The 14,773-nt window shown below is 43.5% G+C and overlaps 1 protein-coding gene across 1 annotated transcript in view; it reads right to left on the bottom strand.

The window, feature by feature from the left end:
• Window positions 1-13,515, bottom strand: part of IGF2BP3 (insulin like growth factor 2 mRNA binding protein 3) — a 114,609-nt gene extending 101,094 nt beyond the window's left edge. The window contains exons 1-2 of the mRNA XM_082336322.1: window positions 13,252-13,515; window positions 12,002-12,062 (exon numbers count right to left, since the gene is read on the bottom strand). Coding sequence (XP_082192448.1) covers window positions 12,002-12,062; window positions 13,252-13,426 — 236 coding nt within the window. The 5' untranslated portion in view covers window positions 13,427-13,515. The remainder of the gene's footprint in view (window positions 1-12,001; window positions 12,063-13,251) is intronic.
• Between the last annotated feature and the right edge of the window lie 1,258 nt (window positions 13,516-14,773).

The raw sequence follows: 14,773 nt of genomic DNA, 5'->3' as shown, positions 1-14,773 counted from the left end.
CACAAGCTCACATAGTATAATATACGAAAGCAATCCCTGAGCTTTCATACCAGGCCTTGATGAAAGCTTTAGTTAGAGTATCATTTTGTTTTGTTCAACTGGAAAAGTCAACAACTAAAATTCAATTGTTCACAAATTTTAAGTTTTGCAACATTTCAGTTTTACAATTCATTTCAAAGGCAAGTTACGTTGAAAAAATCGCTTGTATACAAGAGGTGTAAGTGTATTTTCTTTAGTAACCTTTACAGTTAATATTTAATAATTTCCCCCTGCTTTCACAATACTATTAAAAAAACTGCCATGACTTTAAGTGGCAGCATACAAAGCAATTATAGGACAGCCACTATTGCCTTTTAAGTAATCCCATTATTTTTAATTTCCTTTTTCACAGAAAACACAGAATATAGTGCATGTTCTGAGGATGAAGATCACAGCGAGCATTGACTTTTTCACTGTCATTGTAGATTTAAATACACTGTTACGATCAGAGAACAAAAAATAAAGTTTACATTTCTGCACTGAAAACTGCACTCTTTACATACGGTAGCATTTAACATTTACACTATTTTAGTTCACTTTATATTAAACTGAGCAAAACTGTAAATTTGGATCAGTTAGTTTCAACACAGAGAAAAGGCCTATATCGTGCTACAGCTAACCAGTTAATTCATAAGTATAATTTACAAGTTAGTCATCATTATCGTCAATGTTATTTGCATTTTATAACTTGTAGTTTTCAAATGCATAGCATTTTGCTGGATATTTCAATTAAGATTAGGAACAAAGTTCATATGAATTATGATGATAATTTTGGCTGAGTTCAATCAATTATTTAGCAGTTAATTACTTCAAATTTAGTTTGTATACAGATGTGTAAACTTATTATCACACCAAGACAGTAATTACTATCTTCTTTTTACTATCATACTGTATGATTTGTTAACAGGGATACCTCAATTGGGTGGTACCTGCCCCCACAAGTAGATCAAGTTGCTTTTACCCGAGAGCATAGCTTAGCATGGTTTAAATACACCTTTCAAAGGTTTGAAATTCAACGGTTCCATCTGCATATAGATATGCCCAACAACTGAGGATTTAAGAAGAACATTTTAAAGAAATAAAGAGCAGGAGATAGCTAAAAATACTGAACAACAACAACAAAAATCAGCATACAAAAGACTATGATGTTATTAAGATAAATATTCGCCACAGAAAGAACTCATCTTTCTTTAGGAGTCACTGATCATTTTCTGCTAATGCTACTGTTTGTACGTCTTCTTCATTTATCTCCTCCACCATCATCCCCCAAAAATTCAGCTTATTTCAAACTATGCTAGCATCAGCTTCGTACCTAGTACTGGACTACACAATAAGAGCCAACTGCCACTAACAACCAGAACTGGAGCTACCAAAGGCCTCAAAACAAAGCAATCACTGCCTCCCTCTCCTCCTCCAAACCTCAAAGACATGCTTTAATAGTTTGTAACCACATACACGTTATCCACAGAGTGCAAGGGAAGTTCACAAAGCTGGGTGTTAGAGGGAAAAGAAACAGGACAGGGTACCTGCTCAGCCCCCCAGAACTAGGCACAGCTCTCCTCATCTACCCCAAGTCTCATCAGGTAGGACATGCATACTGCAGCCATCCCCCAAAAGCTATCACTGCTCAAATGCCATTTCTTCCTCAGGAACTTGCAGGGTTTCATCGTGGTGAAACATGACTAAGTTTTGGACAGACTTTTCCATGCCTTGCCTTCTGCCTCCCCCCCCCCCCCTTTTTTTTTTAAAGGGTACCACCCAAAATGACACAAGTCAGAACTATGTCAAAGAACGACCTTCTGGAATACAGAACCCCATGTGATTTCCACCAACATTCTATAGCTAAAAAGTTAAGATAGCTTGAACTTTCATTTGCAAAGCCATTTTGAAGAGCTGCAGTACAAAACACAGCACTGCTATACAGCAGGAGACTGACGTAACCACACGTGCGATGCTGGATCTGTACTGCCGTTCATGCATTCAGAAGTAGCATTTTCATGTTAAGATGCTGAACTTAATCCAACGTATGCAAAACCAATAACAGTCATAGTAAGTGAACTGTGTGGACCAGGTGACGTGAGTGAAAGGGCCAGGGAGAAAAACAATGTACATAAGCTTATTATTTGCCACAGAGGCAGGCAAGAGCCAAGCACAGCAAGTCAATGCAATTTTGTGATTTTACTGAAGCTAGTGAAACACAAAGGTAACACAATCTTTAACTCAATCTAGAAGACTGAAGGACTCTACAAATTATAATGATAAATCTTCTAAATCTTTTCTAAGATTACTTTCAAGGAGTGATGCGTAACATCAACTCTATATGGGTTAAGCACATGCTACATACCTGAAAGGATGATTTTGCTCATAATTTCACTTTAATTGAACAATTATCATCAAGCCCAGTTGTACAAAAGGTGCATACTCCACAGCCTTAGATAAGAGTTTACAGTTCTATGTTAAATGCAGAATTTGGAGTATATTTACATGTCAGTCACTTCTTTTTTTAAAAGAGCAGCCAGGGTAGAAGAGGGGGTAGAAATCACATTATTCATAAAAATGCCCTCTCAACTGCATAACAGAAAAAATTGAAGCTTCTAAATAGAGGTATATAATTTACTCTAAGCAAACACATTGTTAATGCAAACAAAATAAGCAGGAACCCAAAGCAAGTCACCAAATTTGAACAGGACTTCACTATTTGCTGTTAGGACGCAGACCATCACTGAAAACCAAACTTAGTATTTCATAAATAAATGGTGACCCACTTTTTGCCTATCATAACTTAACATGGGGTGTTTGGTTTTGGTTTTTTTTTTGGGGGGGGGGTTAAGAACAATAGTTTAATAGAATAAGCATTCTGGTGCATCTTTGAATGAACTGGTATTAGCAGTATGAGAACAATTTTACACCACTGCTACTGGGCATCGGCATTAAACTCTGAAAGGCAATTTAATGATAAGTACACAATATTTAAAAAAAAAAAAAACAACTTTGCTTTGACTTTAAGAGCATTTCTGATTTATTTTGTACAGGTTATTAGAATCAACTTAAATACCTATGTTGTACCCTAGAATGCTCCAGATCCTTCATTAAGCATTAGTAAACCTACAGACCACATGTTAAACTACATGTTTACCATCTCTTAGTATGTATTTGAAATTGAAAGAGAATCTGAATTTGTATAGAGTTTTGAACACCTAGCACCCCTGAAAGTTGCACATTTCTTAAGAGCATCCTACATTAAAAATTTTTGTGCAGGTGCAAAGTTTATCAGGTAACAAATCAGGTAACAAATAAGTAATGAGATATTCCAGCACTTCGGTTAGGGTCAAGAGGAGTACCTCCTGGTGAGCCACAGCAGTTTTTAGCTCTCTGTGACCAAGTTATGCTGCTGCCCACCACCACCTAGAACTTGCTTAAATAACTGAACTTCTATCAATGCAAAGCTCACGGTATAAGAACTCTCGTTGTTGACCAGCACCCACTGTGATCAATACCAGTAAGAGACACTTAGTATTGAATCCCTCTCGCTTGACCCTGGCAAATAGCTCACAAGAAAGATGGGGTTCATTCAGGAATCCAGTTACCTCAGTAGGAAAGACCTGTGTGTTTTTTACAGCACAGCAGTACACATCTGTAACAGACCAGTGCCTCGATGGCAGGGGTAACCTGTGTACGCTATTATACAATTAGTGAACTCATCTCAAAAATTATTTCAATATTAGTAACAATATTCCAAGAGACAGACAAATAAATTTTAACTATTTTTTTCCCCTAACCATTACCTGCTTAAGGTTGCCACAAAACTTTCACTGGAAAATCATTTAAAGCATTTTTATCAGAATTTTTACTCACATCAGGAAAAAGACAAGACATGGTTTACATTATAAGTGTAGTCTATTACCCTGGATTAAACTACTACCTAAATTCCACAAACATCCTACAGATTATGTTTTTCAAGTACTGTCCTAAAGAGACATTGTTTTGAAATTTTTACTCTAGATGTAGGAGGAAAAATTGAACTATTCTTCCACGATAACCAGGAAGCCACCATCACATAGAGAATCTCCCTTATGTGTATAAGCCAAATAATCCGCTCTATCACCAAAAATAAATTTCTGGATGGTCTGTTCCATAACTGTTTTAAAACTACTGTTTTTTAAAAAACACTTGTATCTTTTGCCTTTGCTTAGACAGTATGTGCATTTTCCTTGGCAAAGCTGGGGCAGTTTTGCAAACTCTGTTTCCCAAGAGCCTCCCCACAGCACGCGGAGGACTTCCTCCGAGGGCAGGGGGGAAGGGGCAGAGAGCGCGCAGGATCAGGCCCCAGGATGAAAGCTGTGTGGAGCAACTGCATAGTGCAACTCACTCGAGGGTTTTCCCCCCCTTCTCATAGCTAGAGCTCCTGCCCTGCTTATTGCTAGAAAATTAGACTCCCGCCTTGATCCATACATGCTAGATATTTAACAGATAATTCCAAATCCAAACACAACAAACTTTTTACTTCATCCCTAACTGCTATTTAAGATGAAATTTCAGGAAAATAAGTAATTGTGAACCCAAGTAATAACTTAAGATTCCCCCCTCCCCCCCCCCCATGGAAATTTTTTTTCACACAGACTAGAATTCCCCCTAACTGGAATTTTGATTTCTGCTCTACAATATTTAAGGCTCCATTACAGTGAAGCAAGCTCCGTTCTTGAGGGAAAACCTACAGGACCTGTACATTTAACATTTAAAAATAAAATCAATTTACCAAAACAATAAAGCACTGCTATTTTCACAAAGGGGACAAATGTATTAGACACGTGGTCTAGACTACATATTTTAAAATAGCGTTCCTAAAGTTCAGCTGAGCATGAAAGTTAATCTTCCAAAAGTGAACATTCAGCTCCAGTTGTGTTCAAGTATACTAGTACTAGCAAAAAAAAAAAAAAAGAAACAAACCACCCTTACTATTTTTATAAATTCTCCAGATATTCTTAGCTGATCTCTTCTTAAACTGCAAATTATTTTAGGGTAATATAATCTTTTAAAATGTATGGGTGTGTATATATATATACACACACATACACACAGAGACACATATACATACATGTTCTCTTTGAAACACTTCTCTGCATTATTTCTCACCAATCAGACTACAGTCACAGAATGATCAAGATACCAAAAAAACTAAAATGGAGAAAGGCCCTTCCCAACTGAAGACCTTTCATTTCAAGACAGTTTCATTTCAATACTAAGTACCATACCCAAGAAGAGTCACATCCCTCTTTGACTCATTGTTATCTGTGCTCTTTTCCAAATTTTAACTTAATTAAAAATACAGAATGCCTCATTTTACCTGTTAGAGGCATTTTTCCATCCAGATTTGCAAAAGGACAGTTTTAGTTGATGCTGATTCCACTGCACCATGAAGAGGCAGGCAATAGGGGAGGCATGTTGCTACTAAAGTTACATTGCACAGGAGACAGCTTTTATACTACAGGTTTCTCTTGTGCCAGTTGCCATGATAATATATTTCAGCAAAATAACAATTAATATTATAATTTAACATAATTTTCCATTTTGAAATTTCAATGCACTTGCAAAAAAAAAAAAAAGGGAAAAGACCATTTTTTTGTCTCCACTCTTTTACTGCCATGACCTGTACAGTATTTTAACATTTACCCTAATATTCACCCTAGTAACATACTTTATTTGCTAAGCATCCAACTACAAACATCAAGATTTTCTTCTTGGTTAAATGTATGCCTCTTTCAACATGCACTAACAAACCAATATTGCAAATCTGGAAAGAAGCAAAACCAGGAGAGAATACAATACAATACCATAATTTAATAATACAATTTTTTGTTAATTACATGAAATGTGCCCAAACACACAGGAGCTCTTGCTCCCATACAGAAACTTTTCAAAACCAAATTACGTATTCCAGGTGATGAGAAGGCACAACTGCCACTGAAGTACCCACATGGATAAATGTGCCCAGAGAGGCTGGGTAGCACCAGTAAGCACTGGGCTTACTATCTCCCCAGCACACTCCAAACCTGGACACCTGGGGAGATTTTGGATGGTACGTTCAAAAATATTTTCTTTATTTGGACAGCAAATGTAAGACTCATACAGCAAAGATGCAGGATGGAAAGGCATACGAGTGCATACACTTGACGTGCCCAGAAAAAAAATTAAAAAGAAAAAAAGATAAGGATGCAAGCCTCAGACTAAAACTATAAAATAACACACAAGTATTACTGGTAACAATGTCACATTTCTAGATGAAATAAGGAAAAGTTATAGTTTTATCTTAGCTTTCAACAGTAATTAACACATAACTCAACATATAATTCCGTGCTCTGCATCATTTGAGATAAAGAATGGACCGACATGCAGATAAACATTTTGCACATGAAAACAAAATGAGAACACATTAAAAGAGCATCACATTGAAGCACTCTGGAACTACAAAAAGCACCTCAATATTGCTAAGTGCATCAACTCTATTCAAACTTTTCCACCTACCCCTCTCCCTCTATAAAACATGTAAAGTTATCCTCCTTACTTGGATTTTACAGCATTTAATTTTTGCACCCGTTCTCCATCTATTTACTGATTCGAATAATCAAATTCCAATAACAAATTTGACTCTTAAATTCCAAGAAAAAAAGAATCCCAGATCATCCCATCTCACTGGGCTAGCGTAAGGATGAAATCACCAGAAAAGTGTCTTTAACTGTGCTCCATGGCACTATGTGTTAGTTACCAAATCCCAGGAGGATAAAATCCTAAAAGTAAGATGACATTAAGTAGATGAGCAGGTTTAAGGAGAAAACAAACAAACAAACAAAAAAACCTTTTTTTGTGAGGTTCCCTGAAGGGCTAGCCCTGTCCGTGGTTAAGTATTAGTGTACTTTAATTCCGCCTGGGTCCCTCTCTCATGGCCATTATGGGAAGTTTCACATTTTCTGTTAGGTAGATAAATCCCAGGCCATTTAAGAATTTTTCAGGTCAAAACTAAGCATTTGAAGTCCACTCAGTAGCTAGCCAGAAGCCATAAAAGGACTCCAGCACTGTAGAGTCCTATGCTCTGCACTTAAAAGAGCAACTCAAATGAACACAGCACCATTTTACAAAAAATACCACATTCAAGGTCTCAAAAATGTGGAAAATGTTATTACCCCATGCTCGGGGGGGTGGGGTGGGGTGGGGGGGTGGGAAAGGAAGAAATAAAAAAATTTTAAACATTTCCTGATTATGTTTTACTACCCTTGAATTACATTTCCAAAATGTTATTTTTTTTATACCAACCCTTCAAAATTTACTGTATCTGTGCACAATTTAAGGTCCACTACAAGTATGTTCTCAGGGTACCTTCTATAAAGGGAAGGTAGGAAAAAGAGAGCAGGACCAACCTTTCAGGACATGTGTTTAGAGCTATGTTTTGTATACTTCAGCTTATTTAAAAAAAATGCAACAAAAAGGGATTTTTTTTTTTAATGATAAAACAGTATGAAGAGCTATAAAAATTAAACTTCCAACAAAATAACAGTTAACATGGTTAGTGAAGAATCATCTGTTCTTGCCATAATGACTCGTTGTCTATATAGGAATCACCACAATTATCCAGGTTTGTTTCCACTCTAATTGTAAGCTTTCAAAGGTTAAAAAAATAATTTCCTGTTCACATCTGCAAAAATAAATGTGGAAACAGAGAATAAAAACCTGAAATCACTATGCGAAGTTTTGGACCTTCACTCTTGAAAACATTCTAGTTGGACCCAGGTGCGGTTCTCCTCCTCTCGCCACAGAAAAGAGCACGAATACGGCTAAGAAATGACATCGTCTATCACGTCTTCTTGCATTCAGCATGTTTCCTCCTGCTTGGTATTTACAGAAGCAAAACTAAAAATCAATGACACTAAATTATTTTTTTAATAACTGTGACCATTGTAGCCACCATACATGGTGGCTTGCGAAGCCGTTTCCCACTGCCTTGCACACACGAGATACAAACCCTCATTATACTGAAAATTAGCAACGCAATCTGATGTATAATGCTTGCCTCTGGAACAGAGATGGTTGCATGAGGGATTTTGGGCCTGTTTTCCTCAAATCAGCCTTCAGATACTTCAGCATTAGAGGTAAAGCACAGCTGGCAGGTCATTGCACTCCTTGTAGCACAGCTTTTTACAAGGCAGCATTACTTACAAGGTGCACCTTTGCTACCTTCTTCTCCTACTCCTCTCCCAAACAAACCCCCCCAGAAGAGATGGAGTGAATTTATTTCCTCAACAAAGAGCCCTCGAGGGGGGGGGGGAGGGAGAATTAACCTTCTAACTGGAAAAACCCCTCTTCATTAGCACAATTGAAGCATTGTGAGCATTTTAGACACCTGAAGCCCCCAGGAGCAGGCGTGGTGGACCAGGTCTGGGTGTGAAGCCCACCTGGAGGCAGGAGCTGGGGCCAGGAGGCTGCGCCAGGCACATCCCCAGGTGCCCAGAGTTAGCGCCTGCCCTCCCCCCTCATCACGCACAAGTGACATCAGGGCCATTTGAATAATCAGATTGCAGCACACATCGCCTTGCGAGATACCAGCTGCTCTTGGATTGCAGCAAGGTAGTACCCAAAGCCTCGCACCACAAGTTTCATGGACATGGGCGCACACACACTATGGGCTGCCACCATCCTCCTCCTGCAATGCTGCTTTGCAAGAAGAAAACCCATCTAAGTAGCAATCGTGACTAACAGTGCCCTGCCTTCGCTCACAGAGCGTGACTAGCAGTCAGAATTATTACAATGCCTTCTCCAACTTTTGCATAAAGTGACCTAAACCTTCAAATATTGCAATAGCCTTCCTCCACACCGAGGGGTCTGAATGCAGAAATGCTGCATTCCTTTGGCATTCCCTTGAGATTTCAGTAGTAAGTCAGGAATCTACTCCAAGCTTATTAAATACTTTGCACCTCCCCCCAAATAATTCTCCACCCTTCCATCAAGGAAACCTTGACCAGGCCCCTTCTTTCAACCACAACGTATCCCCTTGTCTGTTTTTAAATGCTTCCAGGGGGGAGGGGAGGGAGAAAGCCACACATAGGCTCTCTCCTTCCTTCCACAGCAGGTAGGAAGGTAATTTTGCAAACCTGGGTGTGCCCACTTCAAATCTGAAGATCCAGCAAGGGCTGGAATGCAGTGACTACCGGGCCCAAGAATTTCACCCTGAATAACAAGCCAGGCACACTCCACTGTCTTCTGGATCCAGCTCAACTTTATGGCAACCCCAGCTGACACCACCTCTTGACCTTCCTTTATGTGACAAGGATATGGATTACCAAACCCTTACCCTTTCCTCTCATGCACCTCAGCCACCTCTGGAGAAAGATACCCACAAACTACTTTTGCAAGTGACCATGTACACACTCTGCTTAAAAAAAAAAGTCATATATAAGGAGGTTGTAAGGAGGGGAGCTAGGAGTCTCCATGAAGCCGCCTCACAACAGCAGAGGTCAACACAATGTATTGAATAATTTCAGTGCGCTACAAAACAACTTTTGCTCTTATGAAGTAATCATTTGACCAAACTATTAATCGTACACTCATGCTGAAAGACAGACTTGACACATCCACTTTTTTTTTTTTCCAAATGGCGTCACTGCTCTAACCGTATCTCACATGCTGGAGTGCACAGGGCTCTCTGGAAAGCATTCCCTGGCCTTGCAGCGTGCAAACGCACTGGGTGGGCCTGGTGAGCAACACACCCCCCACCCCAGCTGCAGCTGACACTTTCCCTGGCGTAAAAAGATACAAAGACTTCAAATAAGTTACTTTGAAAGCACCTTCATAACCAGTTTCACCAAAATACTCAACATTTGAAAACTGTGTTTTTACACATATCTAACAAACTCTCAATATATGCCCAGTAAGCAATGTTTAGAGACATGGAAGAAATCTCCAACTTTTTGACACGCATCCCCCCCTCCCCCTCCAAAAAAAAAAAAAAGTATTAGACATCTCTAAAGGGAACAAGAGAGCCACTTTTATATATGGAGGCCACTGAATGAATTTTAAGTGGCTTTCTATATTTGATTTTGGGAGAGGGGGAGCGGAAACAAAGGGGAAGGAAGTGCAGTTATGAGAAATGCAATTTAATTTTCTGTTAAACAGCAGTATAAATCTGAACTATAGCTGATACATTCCAACATGATACTGCATGATCAAACAGCGTTTTAACAAATAAGGGCTTTGGGAGAAACAATACGGGTATGCTGATACAATTACATTTGCAATTTTTTCAATATTATGCCTATATGTAGGCAACATATGCCTAGAAAAACGCTTAAGTTCAGTGCAGAATTCTTTTCAACAACTTACAGATGCATGTTTCTGATAATTGCTAATTCACAGACAAATATGAAGACATGCTACCCAATATGAAGAATGGACTTTTACACCAATTCAGCTGACAGCTGAAAGAACAGAAAAATACTTTCAAACACGTTGAACAATTATTAAAAAAAAAGTTGAGGGGGTCACCGGTGATTTAAAATTTACCTTTATATGGATGAAATGAATTTGCTTTCAACAGCATAAATATAATACTACTTGTGCAAGCTCAAGATTAATAAACATGATAATAAATTTATTTATTACAGAAACTAATGAGAAATTATCAATTCTTATGTCCCATGGAATTTTCTCCTTAAATCTAAAAATATATTCCACCTACAACAGTATTCTTATACGCACAAAGGATCTGAAATATAGGCTACTGTAAATCAAAGCCATATACATTGCATAATAAATGAGAAAGAGCACATACAGCATGTTAATTTCCAATGAAAAATATCAAATAAATATAAGCATAAAGATTAGCATGCCACGAATTGGTCCACAGAGGGTTTCCCCCCCTCTCTTAAGTAGAGCAAAAATCCTCCATACTTTCTCAAGTGAAGCTTTCCTCTAACATTAAATAGTGATTAAACTTCTAATTCTCAAAATACCAAGATACAACGCCCATCAAGACAGCTAATTCACCTTCTCAAATCAACTATTTTAAAAAGACTGCACTTTTTAAAATAACCCTGAAATAGTAGAAGCCCCTTTTAACAAAGTTATACAGACAGACATACTTCCCAGATTGAATAATGGAGTACAGGAACAAGCACGTGGAAAGTTTGATCTATTTTGCTTTTACTCTCTAATGCACGCCAGGTTTTCTATAATCTAAATATTTGTCAAAGAAGCAGGCTGAATTGCTATAGGCAGTATAAAAATACTACCCTGCTTTATTGCAAGCATTGCTTCTTTACATGAGGCCCAACAAAATTACTACCTTGCAAAAATTAAACATACGTTTAGAAATTAAGGATGCATAAATCCTGTCCTTATTGGGAAGAAGTCATTCTCCTGCTGCTTCCATAGACCAGCTCAAAACAGTGATGAAAAATCCTCTCAAATACAGATGAGACTTCTACTACGTGCCTATAAAATGCTGCAGACTCCAACATGGCAGGATCAAAAAAATATGTATACCAGTATATTTACAAGATGCTATTTGTTGCTGGAGAAAAGCTCATGTGCTTGCCCGTTATACTGTTCACAACACCACATTTCATTTCCTGCTAACACACGGATTTTAAACTCCTCTCAAGGAACTTTTAATTTTAAAATCTTCACAATCATTTGCCATCGGACCACAATAACTTGCTTCTCCCACAAAAAGGCTATTTTTTTTTTTTAGGCAAATTAAATACTACCACTGTTGCCCGGCCGAGACACTACATTAGAAATACATGGGGTGATTACAGAAAACCTCGAGGACAGCACAGAGTGCACGCCTGTGGGTTTAAGAAAGCGGTCCATTTATCTACAAGAAAGAGAAACACGAACCTAAGCATTTTTCAGATTGCTTCTCACCGAGTAACTGAGGGCGAGGGGGGAATAAAAAAAACTAAAAACAAATTACCTTTGTCTTTTAGGGACTGAATGTTCAACTTCTATGAGTTTCCCGTGCAGCTCCACTTTACCTGCAGAGATAAACAGAAAGGGGAAAAAAATATTTGAGCGCGGCGGTGCGTCCCCCGCGTCCCCGTCTGCCGGCGCGGGTTTGCAGGGGTGTGCAGCAGGGAACGGGAGCGCAACACGTTAGCCCGCTCATCGGCAACCCGGGCACCGGCGGAGCGGGGACCCGGCGCCCGGCGAGGCGGCGCAGCCCGGCGCCCGGGGCCGAGCCGCTGCCGCGGGGGAGCCGGGGCTGCCCTCGGCGGGGCCCCTTCCTCCGCCCCAGCCCCGAGCTGAAAGCGACCCGTGTAAACGCCGTGTGCGGGAGCCGGGCTCGGCCCCGTTCCGGGGAGGGAGAGCGGGGGCTCCGCCGCCCCCCGTGCCGCCGCCGGGCCTCCAACTTCGGGCGGTTTGCTGCGCGGAAGCGGGCGGGAAGGGAGCCGAAACGAGACACCGAGCACAGCCCGAGCCCACCGTTTCCGAGGGAGCCTCTCCCAGCAGACCTCCGCAAAGCCGCTTCACGCGAAAAAAATTTATTTTTTTAATTTATTTTTTTTTTAAAGCACACAAAAACAGGATGTCGGGGCCAGGAGCCGGCGCGCTGCTGGAGGCGGTGATGGGTGCGTGAGAGCAGCGAAGAGAAACCGAAATAAATAGCAGGGCAGCGCGGGGGGGGCAGGCAGGGCTCCCCCCCCTCCCAAGTTTGGGGCAATTCGGCGGCTCGTCCCCAGCCCTGCGGCCTGCGCCGAGCCGCGGGGAGCCGCTCGCCCCCGCCTCGCTGCGCCCACCGCGCCCCCCCCCCCCCCCGCCCCCCAGCGCGGCGAGGGCCCCCGGCCGGGCAGGGCTGCCCGTGGGGTGTGGAAAAAACATGGGAGCCGCCGCGCCGCGGGTCCGTGGGCCCAGGCTCCCGCCCCTCCCCGGCCCCACTCCCCAGCCACGCCGGGCCGGCCCCTCCCGGGGGGCCGCCGCCGCGCAAGCCCCGCGCAGAGCCTCCGCGGGAAGGCCGGGCGGCTCCGGCCGCGCTAGGAAAACAACAGTTTGCAGCTCACCTGGGAGCGGGGAGAAGGGTAGCAGGGACCCCCTCCTTCCCAACCCCCCTCAGGCAGGCGGTGCGGCCCAGCCCGCCCGCTGCAGCGGCTCCGCGGCCGCGGAGGAGTGCGGGCGGCGGGAGTCGTCGGGGCTGAGGGGAGGGGGGCGTTGGAAGGGGCCGCTCACCTGAAAGTGCCTCGATGGCCTTCATGGCCCAGCTCTCGTCGGGGCAGTCCACGAAGGCGTACCCCGTCTTCACCAGGAACTGGCCCGAGAAGGGGATCTTGGAGTCCTTAAAGAGACTTTCCAGGTCGAGAGGGCTGACGTTCTCGCCGAGGTTGCCGATGTAGAGCTTGTTCATCTTCCTGGCGGCTCGGGGAGGCGCGCACCGCGGGCTGCAACCCTCGTCTTGCGAGAGGAGGTGGGGAGGAAGGGGGAAATAAAACAAAATGCGATGGAGGAAGGAGAGAGAGAGAGAGAGAGAGAGGACAGGGGAAAAAAAAAAAAAAATCAGATCTGCAGCTTGTGTCCCTCCCTCTCTCTCTCAAGGGGTAAAAAAAAAAAAAAAAAAAAAAAAAAAAAAAAAAGCGTAGCCAAACGGGAGCCCTAAGTGCCTGCCGTGCTACCCGGGCGCATGGGGGGCGCGGGGGAAACACCCAGCGCCGGGGCCGCGGATGGCGGGCTGAGGAGAGGAAAAGGAGGAGGGGAGGGAAAAAAAACTACTTTTTTTGTCTTGCCCCCAAGCCCCTTTGGCAGCAGCAGGCGGACTATGAAAATGTCACACTACGTGCGTGCAGGCGCCGCCTCTCAATATAAAAAAAAAAAAAAAAAAAAAAAAAACAGAAGGGGAGGGGGGAGGGAAGGAGGGAGGGAGAAAAAAAAATTACTTGAATATTCCGGCTTTTTGAATGAGCCACGTGTTCAAACTACAAATCAACTTCTCACGTGAGGAATCCCAGCTCTTCAATTAGCGAGTGGATGGGGCGCACACACACTCACGGAGGAGGAGGAGGGCCGGGGTGAAGGACGGGGGGGGGGGGGGGGGGGGGGAGGCTGGACAGGACAGGACAAGTTTAGAGAGGGCCGGAGGGCGGGGGAAGGGGAAACCGGAGTTGGGTGGGCGCCGGCCCTGCTCCGGTCTGCGCCGCCTCTGCCCTTCCACCGGGGGAGTCCGCTCCGCACGCCCCCGCCGCCCAAAAACGGCTGGGCGGCCGCACCTCCCCCCGTGCGAGCGGGGTGTGATCCCGGGGAGGGAGGGGAAAAGGCACCGCAATGCCCGCCCCCCCCCCCCCGCCCCGCTCCTCCCCCGCCGTGCCAGGCTGTGGGGATTATTCATTGGGGTCGTGCCTGGGCGATCCCGCTCCCCGGCACCGTGGGTCGGGGGGAGGCGGGGAGAGGAGGAGGAGGAGGAGGAGGAGGAGGAGGAAGAAGAAGAAGAAGAAGAGGGGGGGAGAAGATAGAGGGGGGAGGGGGCGCGGGTGTGGGGGGAGGCGGCGGGGGAGAGCGGGGCTCCGCTCCCGCGCAGCGCTGCCGCGGCTGCGTGCTGGGGGGCTGCGTGGGGCGAGGGCGGAGGGGCTCTCCAGCCTCGGAGGAGCCCCATATGGTAATGTTTCTGCATCACTCGCAGTGCCCCTTGCGCTGAGCCTTGCGGAAAGGAGGGGAGAAGGGCGGGGGGGGAGAAGAAAAGACAAAGGGGTGGAGGGGAGTT

This window comes from Platalea leucorodia (assembly GCF_965183815.1).
Source record: "Platalea leucorodia genome assembly, chromosome: 1".
Lineage (NCBI taxonomy): Eukaryota > Metazoa > Chordata > Aves > Pelecaniformes > Threskiornithidae > Platalea > Platalea leucorodia.
The sequence above is the reverse complement of the archived record's forward strand: the minus strand, read 5'-3'. Positions and strand labels throughout refer to the sequence as shown.